Source organism: Hyposmocoma kahamanoa, unplaced genomic scaffold, assembly GCF_003589595.1.
Source record: "Hyposmocoma kahamanoa isolate Upper Pololo Valley unplaced genomic scaffold, ASM358959v1 100021, whole genome shotgun sequence".
NCBI classification, from domain to species: Eukaryota; Metazoa; Arthropoda; class Insecta; order Lepidoptera; family Cosmopterigidae; genus Hyposmocoma; species Hyposmocoma kahamanoa.
The window spans coordinates 2,188,233-2,208,156 of record NW_020653200.1 but is presented as its reverse complement, the minus strand read 5'-3'; the positions used below and the strand labels follow the sequence as shown (position 1 = coordinate 2,208,156).

The 19,924-nt window shown below is 35.1% G+C and overlaps 1 protein-coding gene across 1 annotated transcript in view; it reads left to right on the top strand.

Moving 5' to 3' along the window:
- The window catches only part of LOC113231711 (ADP-ribosylation factor GTPase-activating protein 1), a 59,754-nt gene that overhangs the window by 25,766 nt on the left and 14,064 nt on the right, over positions 1 to 19,924 (top strand). The window contains exon 6 of the mRNA XM_026466230.1: positions 399 to 522. Within this exon, the coding sequence (XP_026322015.1) occupies positions 399 to 522 (124 nt within the window). The remainder of the gene's footprint in view (positions 1 to 398; positions 523 to 19,924) is intronic.

The following is a 19,924-nucleotide window of genomic DNA, read 5'->3' as shown; positions in this document are numbered from 1 at the left end:
TTCACAGGCAAACTCGCGTCAAAGCTCAATGCAGTTTCGAATTGACGATATTTTTAAGTAAACATTTTTATTTTCGTTTTATTAAAACTTGTTAATCAGCTGCCTCTTGCAATACTAGTTACAAATCTAAAAACTTATAGTTGCGACTTGAATTTGATTACATTTTTGTCGATAATGAATTGAGATTTGACCTCACTATTGTGAGACCTCACTAATCTGTCAGCGGACATCATAGCGTGCCAGTACTATTGCAGTACTTAAGTTTAAGTCTAAAGGGAGTTAGATATTTCAAATGTTTTTCAAAGTATTTCATCACGTTTCTCTGACATATATTTCCTCATGTCAACCATTTAATAAATGTGAAATGAAATAATAGCTCTGTTGGTAATTGTCCATAGTGCGGAGTACGGCAGCGGAAGGTACACTGGTTTCGGCAACACGAAACCGTCGCAGTCGACACCAATGTCGCCTATCCACAGCGGGAACGAGGTTGTTGACAATACTCTCGCGTCTCTCGCCACGGTAAGTCCTGATGCTGATGCTGAGTTCTGACTGAGCAGACGAAAGCATCTTTATCTTCACTTTAATAAATTCGGTTTATCATTTCATCTTAATTTTCCGAATAATATATGTTACGTTAATATATGTTAATTAATATTTATACACATATGATGTACTTTTACACAGAAAACAACACCTTTATTACCATGTACATATACTTACCATGATGAAACGTAATTTAATGTTATTAGATCCTATTTCGAAATTCGAATTGGATACAAGTACTAAAACGAAACAGAATAAATTGTCGATGGATCAATTCCGAACTAATAACTAGCTGGAACGTTGCAGATTTCTATTTTTCAGCAGCCGAGAGAAATATTCAAATAATTTCTGTGTATTTTATCGAATCCACTTCCAAAAACCAATTCGTAATATGTTATGATATTCGAATCCTATTTTCGAGAAGTGGATATGCACTAACAAAATAACAATTCCCCGAGCGTAACGGGATCTGTGAATTAGGAGTTCTAGATGTGGGCCGCACAAACGCTCTCATTACTGTTGTTATACACCCTTAGAGGTCATTTAAAGTGCACACTGTAGTTTGCCTAAAAATATGTTAATATACACTTAAGAGCGGTTACACGATTACGATTTTTAGCAGCGCGTCTACAGCGATGCAGTCGCGATGCAGTCTCCAATCGTCTACACACAAGCGCGACTTGAGCAGCAGTCGCAGCTGCAATAATACGAATGCGACGCCATACAGTATCGATGCAATCACGCGTTTGCATCTATGTAACCGCTTATAAAGCGCTAGGGTCGCGACGCAATCGCGTCTCGTCAAAGCGCGTTTTTAACCGCTCTGTGAATTAACCCCGTGAAAGCTATGTCCACAACAAACTACTTCTAGAAATATATTACGTATTATATATACTTTACAAATAAACTTTGTAATATTGTAGTAATCAGCAACAGTCAATACTAGTAATAAATTCCATAAATCCAATTAAGTTGCAATAAACAGACAATTTGTTGGGATCAGTCGAACATGCTCGTTGCAATGCGAAAAGCAATAACAGGTATATTTCTTATATATTATAATAAAACTATCTTTTGTTTGAATAAAAATATAATGCCATTGTCATTGACTTACAAATAAATGGACGACGGGTCTAATACAAAAACCACGAAAAAAATGTCCCAAGTCAACCTATTTACACGTAGTGACATGTAAAGGAATATGAAAAAGCTAAAACGTTAGATTTATATTGTAATGTCATCGCAGTACTGTCTAATTTTGCTTGCTTCGCTGTCAGTCGAACAAACGAAGACTAAAGCGTGAATGACGCTCTGTATACGATTTTAACGCCCTATAAGTTCGGACACTTTTTAGCGCGGACTCGACGTCCATATAATTGTAAGTCAATGGCCATTGTCAATTATTTGGTCAAGTGCGAGTTATCCATTAAAATGAATAAAAATTTTTGTGCAGTTTCATGTAAGGATCATTTCATTGTATGGGAAAAAAAATCGCAGAAGCAGAAGTTGATCACATTTATATAAATATATATATAATAATATATAATGTTAACCATTTTGTATGAAAACATCTTTTTATTAAATCTGACCTACTTCTGCTGTCCCAATTTTTTTCGTCCCATAAAATGAAATGAACCTTATATGAAACTGAGTCGATCGACACGAAAAAATATTTGATCAATTTTGCTTATTTTTATGGACAACTTACACTTTTTGACTTATTTTGACAAAATAATTGACTATGCCATTGTATTTTTATTCAATTATTACCTCTTATGAGTAGGAAAACTAAAGCCTCTCTACGAATGTCATATTAAATATAAGGGAGCGTTTAATGTTAAAATTTTGTATAATTTCTAGTTTTAAATAAAAAAGTTATTTATGTATTTATCTTTTACTATTATTATTATTATTAGTTATTTATGTATTAATCGTAAAGGTATTTACGATTTACTCATTAGGTAACGATATCAGTTTAAAGCTTTTTGATGTATCTTATAATTCAACAAGAATTTTGTTTTGTAAATCAAAATAAAACAATAAATTTACGTAACAATGATTCTAATTTTTATTGTTTTAAAAAAGTAAGGTTTGGCAATTACGAATGAAAATTGATATCTGATAAATGTCCACCACGACCACAGTCACATATTATGTCGACTCTTTCATCAAAGTTTTTAATCACTTTTTGGCAATGGTGGGTCTATTTAGTTAATCACTTCACGAATTTTGAGATTTAAGGCTGCAATCGATTCAGTTAGCTCCGTATAGACTCTGTCTTTAACATAACAATCACATGATCGCGCTGGCCACTTAGCTCAATTTAGTGAAATTATGCGATCGGGAAATTTGGTTTTCAATAAATTCATTGTTTCGGTGGCGCTATAACTCATTGTTCAAGCTCCAATGGAAATAACAAGATCGTTTTAGGTCTCTTTTATCATCATCATCGTCATCATGGCGGCCGTTTTATTATCCAATCTTGGATGTAGGCCTCTTCCCTCTTCCAGTCTTGGCGATCTTGTGCCCGATTAATCCAGTCCCGACCTCCGTACCGTCGGATGTCGTACAACCAGCGCTGGTGTGGTCTGCCGCGCTCTCTGATATTCACTCTGGGTCTCCACTCAATTACTCGCCTTGTCCAGCGCCTCTGATCCATTCTCGCATCCTTTTCTTCGCCACGACAACCATAACATCTTTAACTTTGGTCCTATTTCGGATCCAAGCGTTGCTTTTTCTGTCTCGCAGGGTAACTCCGAGGATTGCTCTCTCCATGCCCCTCTGCGCTGTTGAGTTATGGTTTCCGTACCATAGACGAGCACAGGCATGACACACCGTTCGAAGACTTTAACTTTGAGATGTAGGGGTATTCTCCACATAGCGTTTGTTTGTTGGCACTGAATGCGTGAATGAATGCGCCTGAGCTACCCGTCGTTCCACTTCCGCTGTTTGGTTCTCAAAGCCCAATGTAACCTTATGTCCCAAGTATATGTATTCGGTCACTTTCTCCATTGGAAACTGGTAGTTTTTGACTTCAGGAATGTTCGTCATGATTTTGGTTTTCCCAATGTTCATTTTAAGGCCAGTCTTTTCAGATTCCACCCTAAAATCCTCTAGCATCTTCAGCATATCCTTAATGCTTTCGGAAATCAGAACCAGATCGTCAGCAAATTTTTTATAATCACTAATTCTCAACACGTAAGTACCAGTTAATAATCAAAGTTTTAAATTATGACAACTGACAATAGATAAATTATAACATTTTAATGTTATAACAACTGATGAAATGTTATAACAACTGATAAATAAAATAAGTTCTAACAATAAGAATAATGATCTGCTAGACAACCACGCCAATTATCTAGTCTTAAACTAGGGAATTACTAGTACTATAAGTACCAGAGCGATTCGCACTGGGGCACTAACAAATACATCCAGACCAGAAATAATTTATAAAAGTCCATTTTTTTGTGATACCAGGAGGAACAAATCGTGCGCCTGGTGGTAAGCGACACGCCTGTCCATAACAGTTGCACTGCCATTCAGAGCTTTAAATCGTAAAGATCTTAGGGGTAATCCCATTCCGCCCGTCACCTTGAGACATAAGTTGACAAGTCTCATGTGCCTGTAATTTCACCAGATCCCTTACCCTTCAAAATCGGAACGCAGTAATGCTGACATTACTGCTTGGCGGCAAAGTAAGGTAAGGTGGCAATACGTCTCTGGACGAACTCTTTCACAAGGAGCTCTACTTGCTACTAAAATTGTCATCCAGCGCATACTGTGCAAACCGTTGGGCTACCAAAGTCGTCAAAATCCGACCTAAATTACATAGAATTACAAATGGTAATATAATAAACAAAATAACTTTATATTCCTGATTGTCAGAAAGGTTGAAACAGTTATCGACGTGTTTATTAGTATATACACTTAATCATCGAGCATATTATTACTCGATGCACTAAATACACACCATATTGCATTTATTTGTTTGCGTGAATTTAGTTAAAACCAGTCAGAAGAAAAACACAATAATAATATAAACATTTTAAAGAAGGATGTACAAAATATGATTGGTTTCACATTGATTATTTACAGCAATGAAAAGTCTGAAGGTTTTTCAAACATTATTTAACTAAATTAAATCCTGTATCGAGTTCTTAGGTTTTCGCGATTGTTACACATAGGAAATGAAACTATTTTTCCGGATTTAAATCGCGTGTATTTGTTTTTTCAAACAAACCAACGTTTCGGGCCCTTTACAGGTCCCATGGTCAAGGTTGACTGAGGTAGTACAGTCTTCAACCAGTTATGTCTAATATTAATGCAAACCACCCTATTTTTCACTATAGTTACAATAGTTATTAATTAAATACCTTATTTTTAATATTACAAAGAAAACATTCCAATTTACGCTACATTAAGTTTTACAAATTATTTTATTGAATGAATGTTTATTAAGTTTAATTTATTATTAATTATCAATAGAAATTAGAATAAACTAAAACATATTAATTAGTACTGCAGTCTTATGTCTGTTTGGGATTTTTCATTAGAGGAAATACTGGATCCCAAACTGGTGGTAAATCCTGTATTATAAGGATTATGATCGTTAAAATGATCATGCGAACTGTTTTGCGAACGGTAATATTTTGGTACAATCCATTCAGGTTAAAAATTAAATAAATGTTCGGGTGGAAAACGTGGGAAAATGAAACACGTCTTTGTTAACAAAGGTTTATGTTACATTTTAATTCGCAAAATTCATTTTCAATTTGAGGCGTGTCGGTTTTTCTACAAATAAGAGGTTTAACGTTGTTTTGTTTGCTTTATTTTATTTTTGTTTTATGATACTTAATAAATACGAAATGAATATAAAATAATTACAGTAAGTGGTGCGGCAGTAGCCTAGTCGGAAAACCGTCGACGGCAGCGATTCAACTGCCAGAGGCGACGTTTACCATTGACTTTGATTTCTAAGTTTAGTACAATTGTGGATATTTTGGAGTACAGTACGGTGAACGAAAACATTGTAACGTCTCCAATGCGCATTGGGTCAGCGTGACGGGCTATGGCCTATACATTCTCCTTCGAGGAGACATGACTAAATGACACTATTATTGCGCAGAAGAAATCTTAATCGCTTAATGCGATAAGTTCCTCATTTAAGTCTGCATTCGTTTTCGAACGCTGGCGAGACACAACAATGCAATACAACACTATTAAGTAAATGAAATCGATTTAGTTAATTATTACGTTATTTGGTTTCCTAAGCTCAGCGATATACTAGACAGAAGATTCATCGTCACAAGCTTATCAACAAGTATTAAAAGCTTAACTGCCCCAAAAACTGCTCTGCACTGCTCTTGTAATTCATTTACAAAATAAACGGTTACCATTTGCAATTCTGACAAATTGAATTATTCATCATACAACATTGGGGGTGACTTTCTGAAAACTATTATAGATAATTTTGCCGCTAAAATTATGAGTTACGTCCTTACAGAACGATATAGGTTTTGATTGTGATGCACGATGTAAGACTTACACCATTACGAATACTTACGATTCGTTGAAACCTGGAATAAATATTTAGCTTCGTCTATTCACATCACTTCCTTTACTATATAATGTATGTATATAAATCTCAAAATCTTTTAGAAATAATTTTACTTGAATTTGAATTTGAAACGTATTGAAATTTTAATTATTAAACGCATTTTATTTTTATTATATGGATAGTGTAACGTAATGGGATTAATATCTAAATACATACTTGAATTATTATTATTTAATAAAATTATATTATCCAAATGGGAACTATAAATATTATGGACAGATGAAATCTCGTAGTACACCAAAAGTTGACCTACTGATTATCTCCGTGAAGTGGGGTTATAGGGAGACTATTCGCACACTATTGCTGGAAAGGGTAGTCCGTCAGTTGCCCGACAGTTGCGAGCCTAGTAGCACGCATATGTGTCGCGTCCTCCCGCGAATCTCGTGTTGCGTTGCCAGCTTGCTACAGGTAACTATGATATTGATATATGATATAAAGTATGCTTCGATAACAATTGAACAGCTATTGTTCGGCATGCCTGGGGCTTTACGCAAAGAATTAAAATGTCGTATCAGGTTTCATATATTTTCGATTGAAATTATTGAAGCATAGATGTTTATTTTAATGGATTTTTCTTTTTAATTTACAACGTTGGGCGTTTATTCTAAAAAGAGTGTTATTAAAGACGATTTTGAATTTCAGACTCTGATTTATGACTATTAAAGAGAAATAAAATGTGTCCTGTTTTTTAAATCTTAAACTATTAAATCTAGTAACATTTTTCTTCTGTCATTCTTCATATAATACAAAAATATGCTAATATTTAGATTCACCCACGACATAAAGGCAATCAAAACGCCGGAGAAACGAATAAGTATTTTCGCTAGGGTTGACAAAACCATTTAAAAAACGTTGATTTTTTCGAATCGATTTTAGATTCGAAAACAAGTAGCAATCGCGAAAATTTCATTATAGATTTGCATTTTTCACTTATACTTGAAGGCATTTGAAATAACGCAAGTGCTTAACAATTGTTTAGAAAATGGGTAAACATAATACCGAAAATACTATGATTACCCATTACGCTCTACCAATCCAATGACGACCTCGGTGGTCTGACGGTTTGCACTGTAAGTGCCAAATGAGAAGGTCTCAGGTTAGATTCCCGGCAAGACTCATTTAGGAAATTAAGTTTGCTAACTTGGATCTGATCTAGGTGTTGTAGGCAGTGCCTCGGGTTGATTCTGTTGCTCTAATACTCATACATAGTACATCCAGGGAATTCCATTGTTTGAGACCACGTAGTTGCTGTGGTTGTTTGGCACATTATTATAACGTTAAGTTCAAACTGTCTTTATTATGTAAGTAGGCAAAATATGTACCATACCTATGTGTTTTTTTTATAATATACCTAAAAGTCTACAAAAGAAGAACCTTTAAAATTTTTTTTTTTACTGTATTTTTTTGACAACTCTCATAATATTTATCCCAATTCACCCGCCAGGCATCTCTTGCTTTTGGCTTTGTGAGTCGTCTTTTACCAGGAAAAAAGCATTCAACTAACGACTCCTTATTTTTTTAATGAAAGAACACATTTTTTTTACAAGAATTGTTTATTTCAAAACTATAGTAAAAAAACCACGATGAAATAATGTTAAATTTAATTTAATTAATTTTTAATTTGTTTAATTTTTATTTTTCCACACCCAACAAAATAGGCGCCTTGACGTCGAGTTGCGGACACCAGCCCGTTACGCCAAGTAGTATCAATGTTAAATTTGGTCGCATTTAGCGTTTTCATTAATGAAATCAGAGCTTAGGACACCAAGCAACTCATAAAGAGTCCGGACTCAGTCAAGTTTCACAGCACTTAAAACTACCGTTTTTATGATTATTTGACTCTGATTAACGTTTTAGTGCAACATCAAAACTACTTTTCTAATTTCAGGTTTCGGTTCACGTATATGATATTTATGGAATACATGTCACCCCGAAATTGGACACTCGTTGATGTCAATTTACAATTACTCGTTCTAAATTAGCGGTCATGATTATGGACGCGTTTCGACGAAAATTAATTTTGAAACAACAAGTACAGACTTGTTGTTGTTTCAAATTTTTTTTTTTTAAACACTGCTGTAGTGTTACAGCAGTGTTTGTGTATGTGTGTATTACAAAAGATGTTATCATTACAAGTAGAAAAGGAGGCAGTGATGCGATTCGGTTCTAAGGAAAGATTAACCAAGTTAAAACTTTTAAATAAATTAATGAGTCTTACAGAAGTAGAACAGTTTTCCAACAGGTTTACATTGAAATCTCCACATATTGCTACGTTTTTTTTGGTTGGAAAAATCCGCTGTAAACTATCTTCCATAATTAATTCAAACTCGTTAAAATGAGCAGAGGGGGCCTGATAAATATAAGACGACAAAGTGATCCAATTCCACACATGAAATCTCAATAGTTCGTTCAGTAGAAAAATCTGCTATATCCTTACGCTACTTTAAGTTACGTTTAATAATAAGCATAGATCCACCTCTACTTAAGTTCTTTCTTATGAACGAACTGACTATTACATAGTTTTCTTTGTTGTTAATTGCTTCGTAGTCGTTCAGCCAGTGTTCTGTAACACAAAACACGTCAACGGAAATATCGTGCAAAAAAAGACTTATTTCTAATGTTTTGCCAGAAACGCTTTGAATATTTTGATGTACTACATAGAAACGATTAGACTTTTCTGTTGTCGTGTTTTTCAGTTTAAATTATGGTTAGTAATAAGTAATAATCTATTTCTAATGTTTAACCTATAAAATAATTGTAATGAACCAGTGTTGTCTGGTCTATTTTACCTAAAACACACAACACACTCACAAAATGTATGCACGGAAAGAATATTAATAAAATTACTCTTACGCATATATAAATATATACGAGGTATTGTTAATAAAATTATATATTATGTAATAGTTAAAGGTCCCAGGCGTGCACTTTATGTATGAATGTCTGTAATACAAGCAAATACATCAAAGTCTACTTCAAATGTATTGAATTAAATTGAGACCCGCTTGCAAATACACGACAGTTATTGTAGTGTAAATGTGTTTATCGATAGCTACTTAAATACGTAACGGTAATAAACTAAAGTTAAAAACTGTCTGTACTAAATTTTCTATGTAATAATAATAATGCAAATAACTAAATAAAAGTGTTTAAATGGAACGTGTGAAGGTACGTTGTCTCCGAGATTTGTTTGACAAAAGTCAATCAAAAGTAGACAAGTTCAGTGTTGCGTTGTATGTAATTTATAATTTGTGTTATGATATGGGACTTTAAAATAATAGCAATAGTAATAAAAAAGAAAAAAAACGAGAAAATACTCCCCAGAAAAATCTTTAGAGATCACTATGTAATAATGCAACTAAGTAATGTGGACAAAAAGGTTAAAGCATCAGCATTAGTAATTATAAATACAATACCATAAACAATAAATTATTACAGATTAACATTAATGACAAAAAAAAAAGATAAAAACCATTTGTTATTACATATTAAACTAACATTTAATACTACTGTCTCCGGTCAAGGACTCCAGATAGCGTCCTGCGGAAAATATGAATTTTGTTTCTGAGCATGCAAAGAGGTCCAATGAGGAGTCGAAGTTAAGCAACTGATTTAGATACCTAAGTGCACGGGGCAGGGGGGCCATCTCACTCACTCTACATCGTGTGGTAGGTACTGCAAATAACCTCATTCTATGAAGTCGCACCAGATTAGTTCTAGGTACCATAAAGCCTACCTTGAACAACAAAAATGGGTTGTATATTATTCCCCGTACCAGACGAAACACATACGTTACAAGAGCCAGATTGCGTCTCACTTCTAGCATTCTATAATTTACCATGCCTAAAATAAATGCTGTGGGATAAAGTAAGGGGTAATATCCGTACATCTTCTTGTATAAGTTTCGAGCAAATGTCTTCTGAATTTTCTCTAATGTTTGTGTGTGGTTGTGATGGACGGGGTTCCAAATGATAGCGTTACATTCCAATTTGCTTCGAACAAAAGAGTTATACAAAAGACGCGACGTGAGGTTGGTTTTTAACGACTTTGATTGTCTTAAGACGAAACCTTACGGGAAGATTTACAAATTTTTGTGATATGTTCTCGGAAAGTGAGCTCAGTGTCGAACCATGTGCCTAAGTCTTTGACTGATTTAGATCGACTAATCCGAGTATCATTTATTTTATATTTACAAGTTACCTGTTTGCGAGCACGAGAAAAAGACACAACTGTACATTTCTCAACATTCAACTGTAAACTATTATCCCTTCCCCACCTGTTCACGTTATCAATGTCCCTTTGCAAGAACACACAATCTGCATCAGACTTAATTGTCCTGGCCTTTTTAACGTCATCTGCGAACATGAGACACTCGCTGTGTCGGATAGTTAGTGGCAAATCATTTATTATAATTAAAAACAGGAGTGGTCCAAGGCAACTACCTTGGCCTACACCAGAGTTTACTTGATAAGGTAGAGATAAGCATCTATTGTAATATACATATTGGTGGCGGTTTGCCAAGTAGTCCGCGAAAAATGCGGTTAGGTTTTTTGAAAAACCTGTAACTATTAATTTCCTTAGTAGAACATCACAATCAACTTGATCAAATGCTTTCTGGAAGTCCAAGTATACTACGTCAACTTGCTTTCTGGCGTCTAGCTCGTCAGAGATGGTCGTGGTAATATTCATAAGATTGGAAGCAGTATAAATCCGTGCTGTTGATCACAGAACCACCCCTTAAGTTGTTTATAAATAGACTTGTGCAAAACGGTTTCCATAACTTTTGCAAAAACAGATAAAACAGCTACGGCGCGGTAATTCCTTATTTCAGATTTGTGACCTGATTTATGTATTGGTAGGACTTTTGACGTTTTCCAAACATTGGGATATGTATTGCAATTTAGGGACAAATTAATGATATGGTATAGGGGGTTAGTGAATGCTTCCCTGCAATCCTTTACTATCACCTGTGGAATACCGTCTGGGCCTTGGGTCAGTTTAGGCTTGAGTTGTTTCATAGCGCTATAAATATCAAATTCCGTTACTTGGTCTACAATAATATGTCGATCGGACAACAGCTGGTATGATGAGCGAATAGTCGCAGCTACAGCAGCAAAAGTATCACTGGGATTCAATATGGGAGCCGAAGTCAGATAGACGTTTCTGAAAAATGTTGCGAAATCGTCTGCGACTTCCTGTGAATTGGATCTCCCGAACACAGACGGATCGTTTGATTGTCTAATCGATTTAACATGCGACCAAAATGCTCTTGGGCTAAACTTGATATTGTTTTCTATTTTATTTATATGAGCACAGTAACATTCAGCCATCAGCTACTTGCATCGTTTGCGATAAAAATAGAAAAACCCGTAATATAGTTCATACTTAGTACTTTTGAATAGAGTATGATAGTGATTTTTCAATTTCAATAAATTAATTAGCTCCGAGCTATACCAATCAGGATAATGGGAAATTTTGTGATATGAGTTGATTTTATATGGAACGGTAGAGTCAAGTGTATTATTAATTAAATTGTAGAAATGTTTGACGGCTTCATTCGGGTCAGATGGTAGATAGACTTGGGACCAGTCGATACTAAATAGTTTTGTGTATAGACATAAAAAGTTTGCTTTTTTTAAATTTCCAAAAGGTCTCTCAAAATGAAGCGTGTTTCCGTCGTTATTGTTTATGTGTTTGCCCGATCCCACACACGGGAATTTGTTCATAGTGACTGCTATATCTAGTGGCACATGATGGACCTCGTGTGCAACCAGGCCCATCTCCGACTCCGTGACGTTGAGAATAAGTTGTTCTGATATTGAGAGCACTAAATCAAGAATACGACCCAGACCATTGTCCACAGTATTATGTTGCAATAAATCGCATGACGAAATGAATAAATCATACGCGTCCCTTACATTCTGTGAAGCTGAATATAAATTAAAATCACCAATAATTACAATGGGCAATTTTTTTTTAAAACAACGACTCTAAACATGCAAACATGCTAAAATAGCGATTGTCTGGTATTTTACATGGTAAATAAACTACACAGCAAATAACGCGACAGCTTCCTTTGTGCACTAATCCAACAATAATTTCGTCTTCCGGTGCGCAGCTACAGACAATGCGTTGGACACTATACGGTTGGCGTACTGCAAGCAGCACACCTCCGCCCCCTGTCACGGTGGCTCTGTCTCGCCGCAGAACAGCGTAATTATTCGGAAATATTTCGGCATCAAATACACTATCATCTAGATTTGTTTCTGTGATTGCTATAATAGGATTTTGAAACTGAGTTTTATTGTGAACTCTCGGTTTAGATTTGGAACTCGTGCACCTAGATTTGTGCGTTCTAATGCATGATTTTCTGATAGTTGGTTATCCAGCTCATTTTCAGTTGTTTCTAATTTAGCTTCAAGTATCCGGATTCTTTCTTTTAAATCCTCAATTATGTCGTTGTTCATCTAATAGGAAATGAAACTATTTTTCCGGGTTTCAATCGCGTATATTTGTTTTTCAAACAAGTTTTGCTTCATTTCCAATTGTAACAATCGCGAAAACCTAAGAACTCGATAAACAATTATTAAGTTACTGGGTTTAAAAAAACACATTAATAAGCATAAGTAACCATATAGTGAAACATTATTTTGCTTGGAACAAATTTCATGTATTATCTTCGTACGAATTGCAAAATAATATGCAATTGTAAGTCAGTCCGAAACCCCTTAAAAACATTTACGTCCTCGATCTACTTTTATGAAAAAAATTGTGTAGCTAATTAATCGCGGAATTTTACCAACGCAGTTCAATTTCACTTGAAATATGTTATGAATTTGATTTTGATAGAGATCTTAACATTGGTAATACGATTGAAAATCAAATAATTATACATAGAAGTGATTTTGTTCAACCGATGATTTTTTAACCGATTGATGATTTAACCATTTTCCGCTGAAAGTGAACAAAAATTTAAAGTATGAGGTCTTTTTTTTGTTCTGCTTCAGAATTTAACTACAGGCTGTCGTCATGAACACTGTTAATGTAACTATACTACAATAACAACCACAGACAGATTAAGTATTAATAACAATACTTAATAAATGTTAATTGTTCTATTTAGAACTGAATACCAATGACCCAAAAATATAATAAACGATCACATGCTCATAAAATTTCGAATCGATTTCTCGGGAGAATCGAGAATCGTTTCATGTGGTTACCGATATCTTTAGTTCACATCCCTATTTACGTTGCAATGACAAGTGTCAAAAGGTGCCTCTTATTTTGGGTCGACTATAAGTTTATTTATATACCTACTTATTCGGGATTAGGAAATAACGGTCTACTATATTTTTAGAAATCTATCTCAACAATTGTTGGATATGGGTATGTAAGCTGCAAGACCACGACTGGTATTAATAATTACATTTTTATCGATAAAAGTCATATTTAACGTTTATTAGTTTAAAAACACCAATGCGTGTGGCGCGCTATAAGTTGCCGGAATGAATCAGACAAAAAGTACCGTAAATGGTCAGAAATGAATTTATTGTTTCTCAAAATATTCTCCGTTAGCGTTATTGCACTTTTTCATACGAATGAACCAATTTTGAAAACATTTATGCCCCTTCTCCGTGACAATCTCTGAAACATATTTTTCATAATCTTCGACAGCCTCTTCAGGTGACGAAAATCGTTGACCGCGTAACTGGTTCTTAATTTTTGGAAAGAGACAAAAGTCTCGAGGTGACAGGTCGGGACTGAACGCGGGTTGGCTATAAGGTTAACGTTGTTCACCTTCAAAAATTCGTTTGTCTGTCTGGCCGTATGAGAACTGGCATTATCGTGGTGCAAGATGATACGGCGTTTACGGCTATTTTTACGGAGTTTGTCAATAACATCCGACAAACAAATGGTCGTGTACCAATCACTATTCACGGTACAATGATTCTCCAAAGCAACAGTAGCCACATGTCCAGTTTAATTAAAAAAAGAAGCAATCATCCGCTTAGAGACACTGCACGCGTGCCACTTTGGTTGGTTTCGGCTCATCTCGAAAGACTCATACGCTCGATTGCTGCTTTGTTTTGGGATCGTGGCCATAAATCCATGTTTCGTCGTCTGTTGCTATATCCCACACCAAATTTGACGCCCCTTCGTTGAATCTGGTAAGCATGGCATTGCACCAAGTGACGTGATCCGTTTTTAGAACCTCAGTGAAATTGTGTGAGATCCACCGAGAGCACAGCTTTTTTACACCCAAATGTTTGTGTAGTATTCATTGTATTTGACTCATGCCTATACCTAAAGATGCCCGAATCTCATGGTATGTCACATGCCTGTCTGTTTTGATCATACGGCGCACAACATCGATGTTTTTATTGTTCACAGCTGTGGAAGGGCGATCATTACGAAATTCGTCACTGAGATTCACACGACCGCGTTCGAATTCTGCAAACCAGCTATAAATAGTCATCTTGCATGGTGCTTCATCGCAGTTTGAAGCCGAGTGAAGAGCCGCTGAGCTGCTAATTACGTTTAAAGTCGTACAAAATCATACTACAAAAATTTTCACGAGTTAAAGCCATGGTGATGTAGACAACCAATTTTTAAAATGACGCCACGATGTAAAAACAAGTCACAAACCGTCTGACAACCGACCGACAAAGAGTTCCATTTTCAAATGTTGTAATTACTTTTTAAATATTGTTTATGTAAGTGGCCAGTTCCGGAAACTTATGTGCGCCCTTTGTATCAAAGGGTTTTACTAAGTGATGTACGTAACTGTGCCTTTATTATGTAGTTAATTTACAATAGTAACACAAAAAGACACTAGTTCTAATATAAGTCAAGTATTAAAGTCACATTTGAGTTAGCTGTACCCTTTATATACAGTAATATTTTTATATTATTGTTCTACTAAGAATGTTAAGGTTTTTTTTGAACGGCAAATTAGAAAGTTTTTGCATATAATAATGTCTTTTGTAAATTTAACATAAATAAATTACGTAATTTACAAGTACATAATAATAATATACATAAAATATGTATAGTTATACTATTATTTTGATCAGAAAAACCTAGAAATTTATAAAGTCATTTCTCTGCGAATTTTTAATTTCCAGCTTGTGCCTTTGTTTTTTCTGAGGTCAGTAACATTAAGAAATGTCAAAGTTTAAATAATTTTTTTGCTTCATAATAACCTGTTATATTGTACTGCAAGATTAATTCTAATAGTAAATTACCTTTAAAAATATGTTTAATTAAAACATGCAAGTATTGTGATAGTTTTTTGTTTACAATTTTCGGTTGTGGTGCTGCCCTACAAGAACAACAGGTGTTTGTCGGTATTAACTCGCGGGATGTAAATGTATCATTGTGTAAGTGACCTATATTTCATCTGTGAATAGCAATATCTTGTTTTTACAGTTTCTTCGAATAAAAGGTCGTACAATGTTTCTCTGTAGTTTTTAAAAAGAAGGAGGCCGCGTGACTACTTATTTAATAAGTTTAGATATCTCTCAGCGCTAATAAAATCGGGCAGCTAACATGATAGGACAGATAAATAAAATCTAACATCTACCAATAAATTTATACTGCAAAGATTTTTTTCAAGCACCAACCAACTAAACGTTGAAAAATATATCAAGATTTTATTGCCTGTAATCAATTAGTTGTCATAAACTGATAAACAGATGTGACAGTATGAGGTTGACCATGCGTCGTGTGGCCGAGCAGCAGGTCTCCGTCCGATTCTGCTGCGCGCAATCGGTTTATTATGGCATTAATTGTGACATCGCATTGCCCAACTATAATGTGTATACGTTTAGTGTTAACAAGATATAGTTTTAAATTATATATCCATTTTATTCTAAATTTCTGATGCCCTATTGTAATATGGTGGAGAATTACGGTGTTGCTGATGTCATAAACCAAACACAATCACTACACAATAAACATGACAACATTAATTTTCAAAGTGACATTAGTAGCTGTCAGTTTGCTGTCTCTAATTACAATCCGACTGTGTGATTTTAAGGTGATTTTTGTGTAGCAAGTTTGAAGATAAATTATAGTCTTATATGGAAATGCGAGAGCACCAAATCGAGTACTTCTACTCTCAATATTAAATAAGTACTTGAATACCTACTTAACTGATAATAATAATAAAATTTATTAAACAAAAGTACTGATGCCGTTTTATTGCCGAATCATGCTCTCTGAAAATAAATTATGCTCTCGAGGACGAAGTTTAAACAATTTCTGAAGACAATGCCACACAAGATGCTTTAGAATCGTATGGATTTCATAGCAAGCAATAGTTTCGCACGTCCTAGAGCACACACTTGAACTATTCTCAGTCGATTCTACGGCTTCGCTTTTTTTTTTATAATACCAAGTGACGCGACGAACGAGTCGTGCGGCCTGGTCATAAACGATACGCCTATCCATAATAGTTACAGTGCCCATGCCACTCCGGGCTTTAAATCGGTTGCTGTTTGCTTGAAGGCAACGGGTGGCATTGTATACATATTTCAAACTGTACCTAGGATTTTGATTTTTCGTTGGACATTTTGCGTGCCTTAAATAATCGGCACGACCCAAATTATTTAAACTTGATGAAAGTGTCTGTAATGTCTACGAGACTCTATTAAAATATTTACAACGCTTATATATATATGTATCCTGAACAGGAGGTCTACCATGAAATGCGATATACGGATAAAGCGTCCGCAACGAAAGTCATGCGTACTTCGTACGTTGCACTTACTCCGAAGGATAAACGACAGCCGTATTTCGTGGTTATAGGCAACGTCGGAACGACAAGCGCGAATGTAGAAAGAACAGTGAATGAAAAAATAAGGAATTCTTTAAGATAAGTACAATATTGTAAAAACGAAATTAGACTGTAAAAAAATGTAAAGCACTACTAATGTAACTTATAATATAATTTGTCAATATCTTTGCAATATGAAACTTGTAGATATTTAGATATTTTAAATTTAAACCATCGTCAAAATGACTATGTGTCACTGCTGTAAAGGAATTGGCATTGCGTCAGCCACCATAAATCATGTATTATAAACATTAAACAAAAAAAAGTTCATTCCACATTTTATCTATAAACAGCTTGTCTGGTATATATTTAGAAAAAAGTACATTATACGTGAGGCGCACTACAAGTTTCCGGAATGAATAAAAAATCCTATAAATGGGCAGAAACGAATTTATTGTTTCTCAAAATATTCTCCGTTAGCGTTATTGCACTTTTTCATACGAATGAACCAATTTTAAACACTTATGCCACTCCTCCGTGACAATCTCTAAAACATATTTTTCATACTCTTCGACAGCCTCTTCAGGTCATGAAAATCGTTGACCGCGTAACTGGTTCTTAATTTTTGGAATGATGATAGATGATGCCAGGTCGGGACTGTACGCGGCTCACAAGGTCAACGTTGTTCACCTTCAAAAATTTATTTGTCGTGGTGCACGATGATACGGCGTTTACGGTTATTTTTACGGAGTTTGTCAATAATTTCCGGCAAACAAAAGGTCGTGTACCAATCACTATTCACGATACAACGGTTCTCCAAAGCAACAGTAACCACATGTCCAGTTTTATTAAAAAAAAAAAGAAGCAATTATCCGCTTAGAGGCACTTTTAACGCGTGCCACTTTGGTTGGTTTCGGCTCGTCTCAAAAGACTCATACGCTCCATTGCTGCTTAGTTTTGGGATCGTAACTATAAATCCATGTTACGTCACCTGTTACTATGTCCCACACCAAATTTGACGCCCCTTCGTTGTATCTGGTAAGCATGGCATTGCACCAAGTGACGCGGCCCGTTTTTAAGGGTCAGTCAAATAGTGTGAGATCCACCGAGATTACAGCTGTTCCACACCCAAATGTTTGTGTAGTATTCATTGTATTTGACTCATGCCTATGCCTAAAGATGCCCGAATCTCATGGTATGTCACATGCCTGTCTGTTTTGATCATACGGCGCACAGCATCGATGTTTTTATTGTTCACAGCAGTGGACGGGCGACCATCACGAAATTCATCACTAAGATTCACACGACCGCGTTTGAATTCTGCAAACCAGCTATAAATAGTCGTCTTGTATGGTGCTTCATCGCCAAAAGCAGTTTGAAGCCGAGTGAAGCTCCGCTGAGCTGTTAAATTACACTTAAAGTCGTAGAAAATCATATTACGATAATTTTCACGAGTTAACAACAACACAACGAACTTCGTTCGTTTTAGAACTTCGTTAGACAACGAACTTCTAAAATGACGCCGCAATGTAAAAACAAGTGACAGTCAGAGGAAACAAACTGTATTCTACAGCCAAAGAGTTCCTTTTTCAAATGTTGTAGTTACTTTTTAAATATTGTTTATGTAAGTGGCCAGTTCCGGAAACTTATGGTGCGCCCTATATAGATGGTTTTAGGAAATGAAATTGTTGTAATAGCTTATAAAGCTTAATTATGGAGAACAAATTCCTACCATTTAAAAAATAAATCTAAGCAAAAAATCGCAAGAAGAAACCTAAAACTTCTTGCAAATATAAAAATATTTTATAAGTTTTTTACTTAGAATAATAACGCATAGAAACCTAGCCCGCACACGCTAAGTGAGGCAAGTTAGAGGGTTCCAAACGCGTCCCAGGAGCGCGCGGGCTGTTAGTGCTCAAGGTCATATTGCACCGCGAACAGCTCCAAAATTTTTTGCTAAAAATGACGAAATGTGCGGTAAATGGGTGTAAAAATACAACAGACAAACAAAATAGACACTAACATCGCATTCCACAAGTAAATAATGCGTTTCAACTCATATTTTTATGTAAATATTCACTAAAACAGAAAAATAATTTCGCGGCAACAAGATACGAAAGTGTTGCAAAGTAACGAATTTTTTTTCTCCCCATTTTGCTATTCTGTATCAAAATAATTATATTACGTAAATTTTAGTGGTGCCTGTAATTTCGATTTATTTGCGCATCTTGAACTAATATTTACTTGAATAAACATTAAATGTTTTCGTTAACTCCTGTAAGTGATTGGGACACTTAATTATTTTATAATACTTTTAACGGCTCTGCGTTCATGCTTTATTGAATAATTATTTATATTAATTTTATTTGAATTGGAGCACATATTGCAACAAATTTACAGTATATGTATATTTGTTTCTACTATAGTGTTGGCACCACCAGTACAACTTTGATAGCTTATTATATGTCTTTCTTTTCGTAACTCAAGCGAAATATTTTATATTAAAATATTTTATTTTCTTAAAAGGGGAGCATTCTTAAGCGATTTTTTAATCTATTTTAACAGTTATTTTCTTTAATGTTTGCGTATGGCATTTTCGGTTTTAGGTTTCGAATATGGCACTTATTTCTAAATCCAAGATGGCGGGCGCGATTTTTCGAATAATGGCAAGTTGGGTATCGTTTTCGAGATGTTTGGGAATGTTCAATACAAATATGGGACTCATTTCTAAATCCAAGATGGCAAACACGACAGTTCAAACAAAAGCAATATTCGTAATGAGCACCCCCAAATACCTCGAAAACGATACCCAACTTGCCATTATTTGAAAAATCGTGCCCGCCATCTTGGATTTACAAATAGTGCCATATTCACATTGATCATCCCCAAATACCTCGAAAATGATACCCACATAGCATTTTTTTGAAAAAATCGTGTCCGCCATCTTGGATTTAGAAATGAGTGCCATATTCGTAATG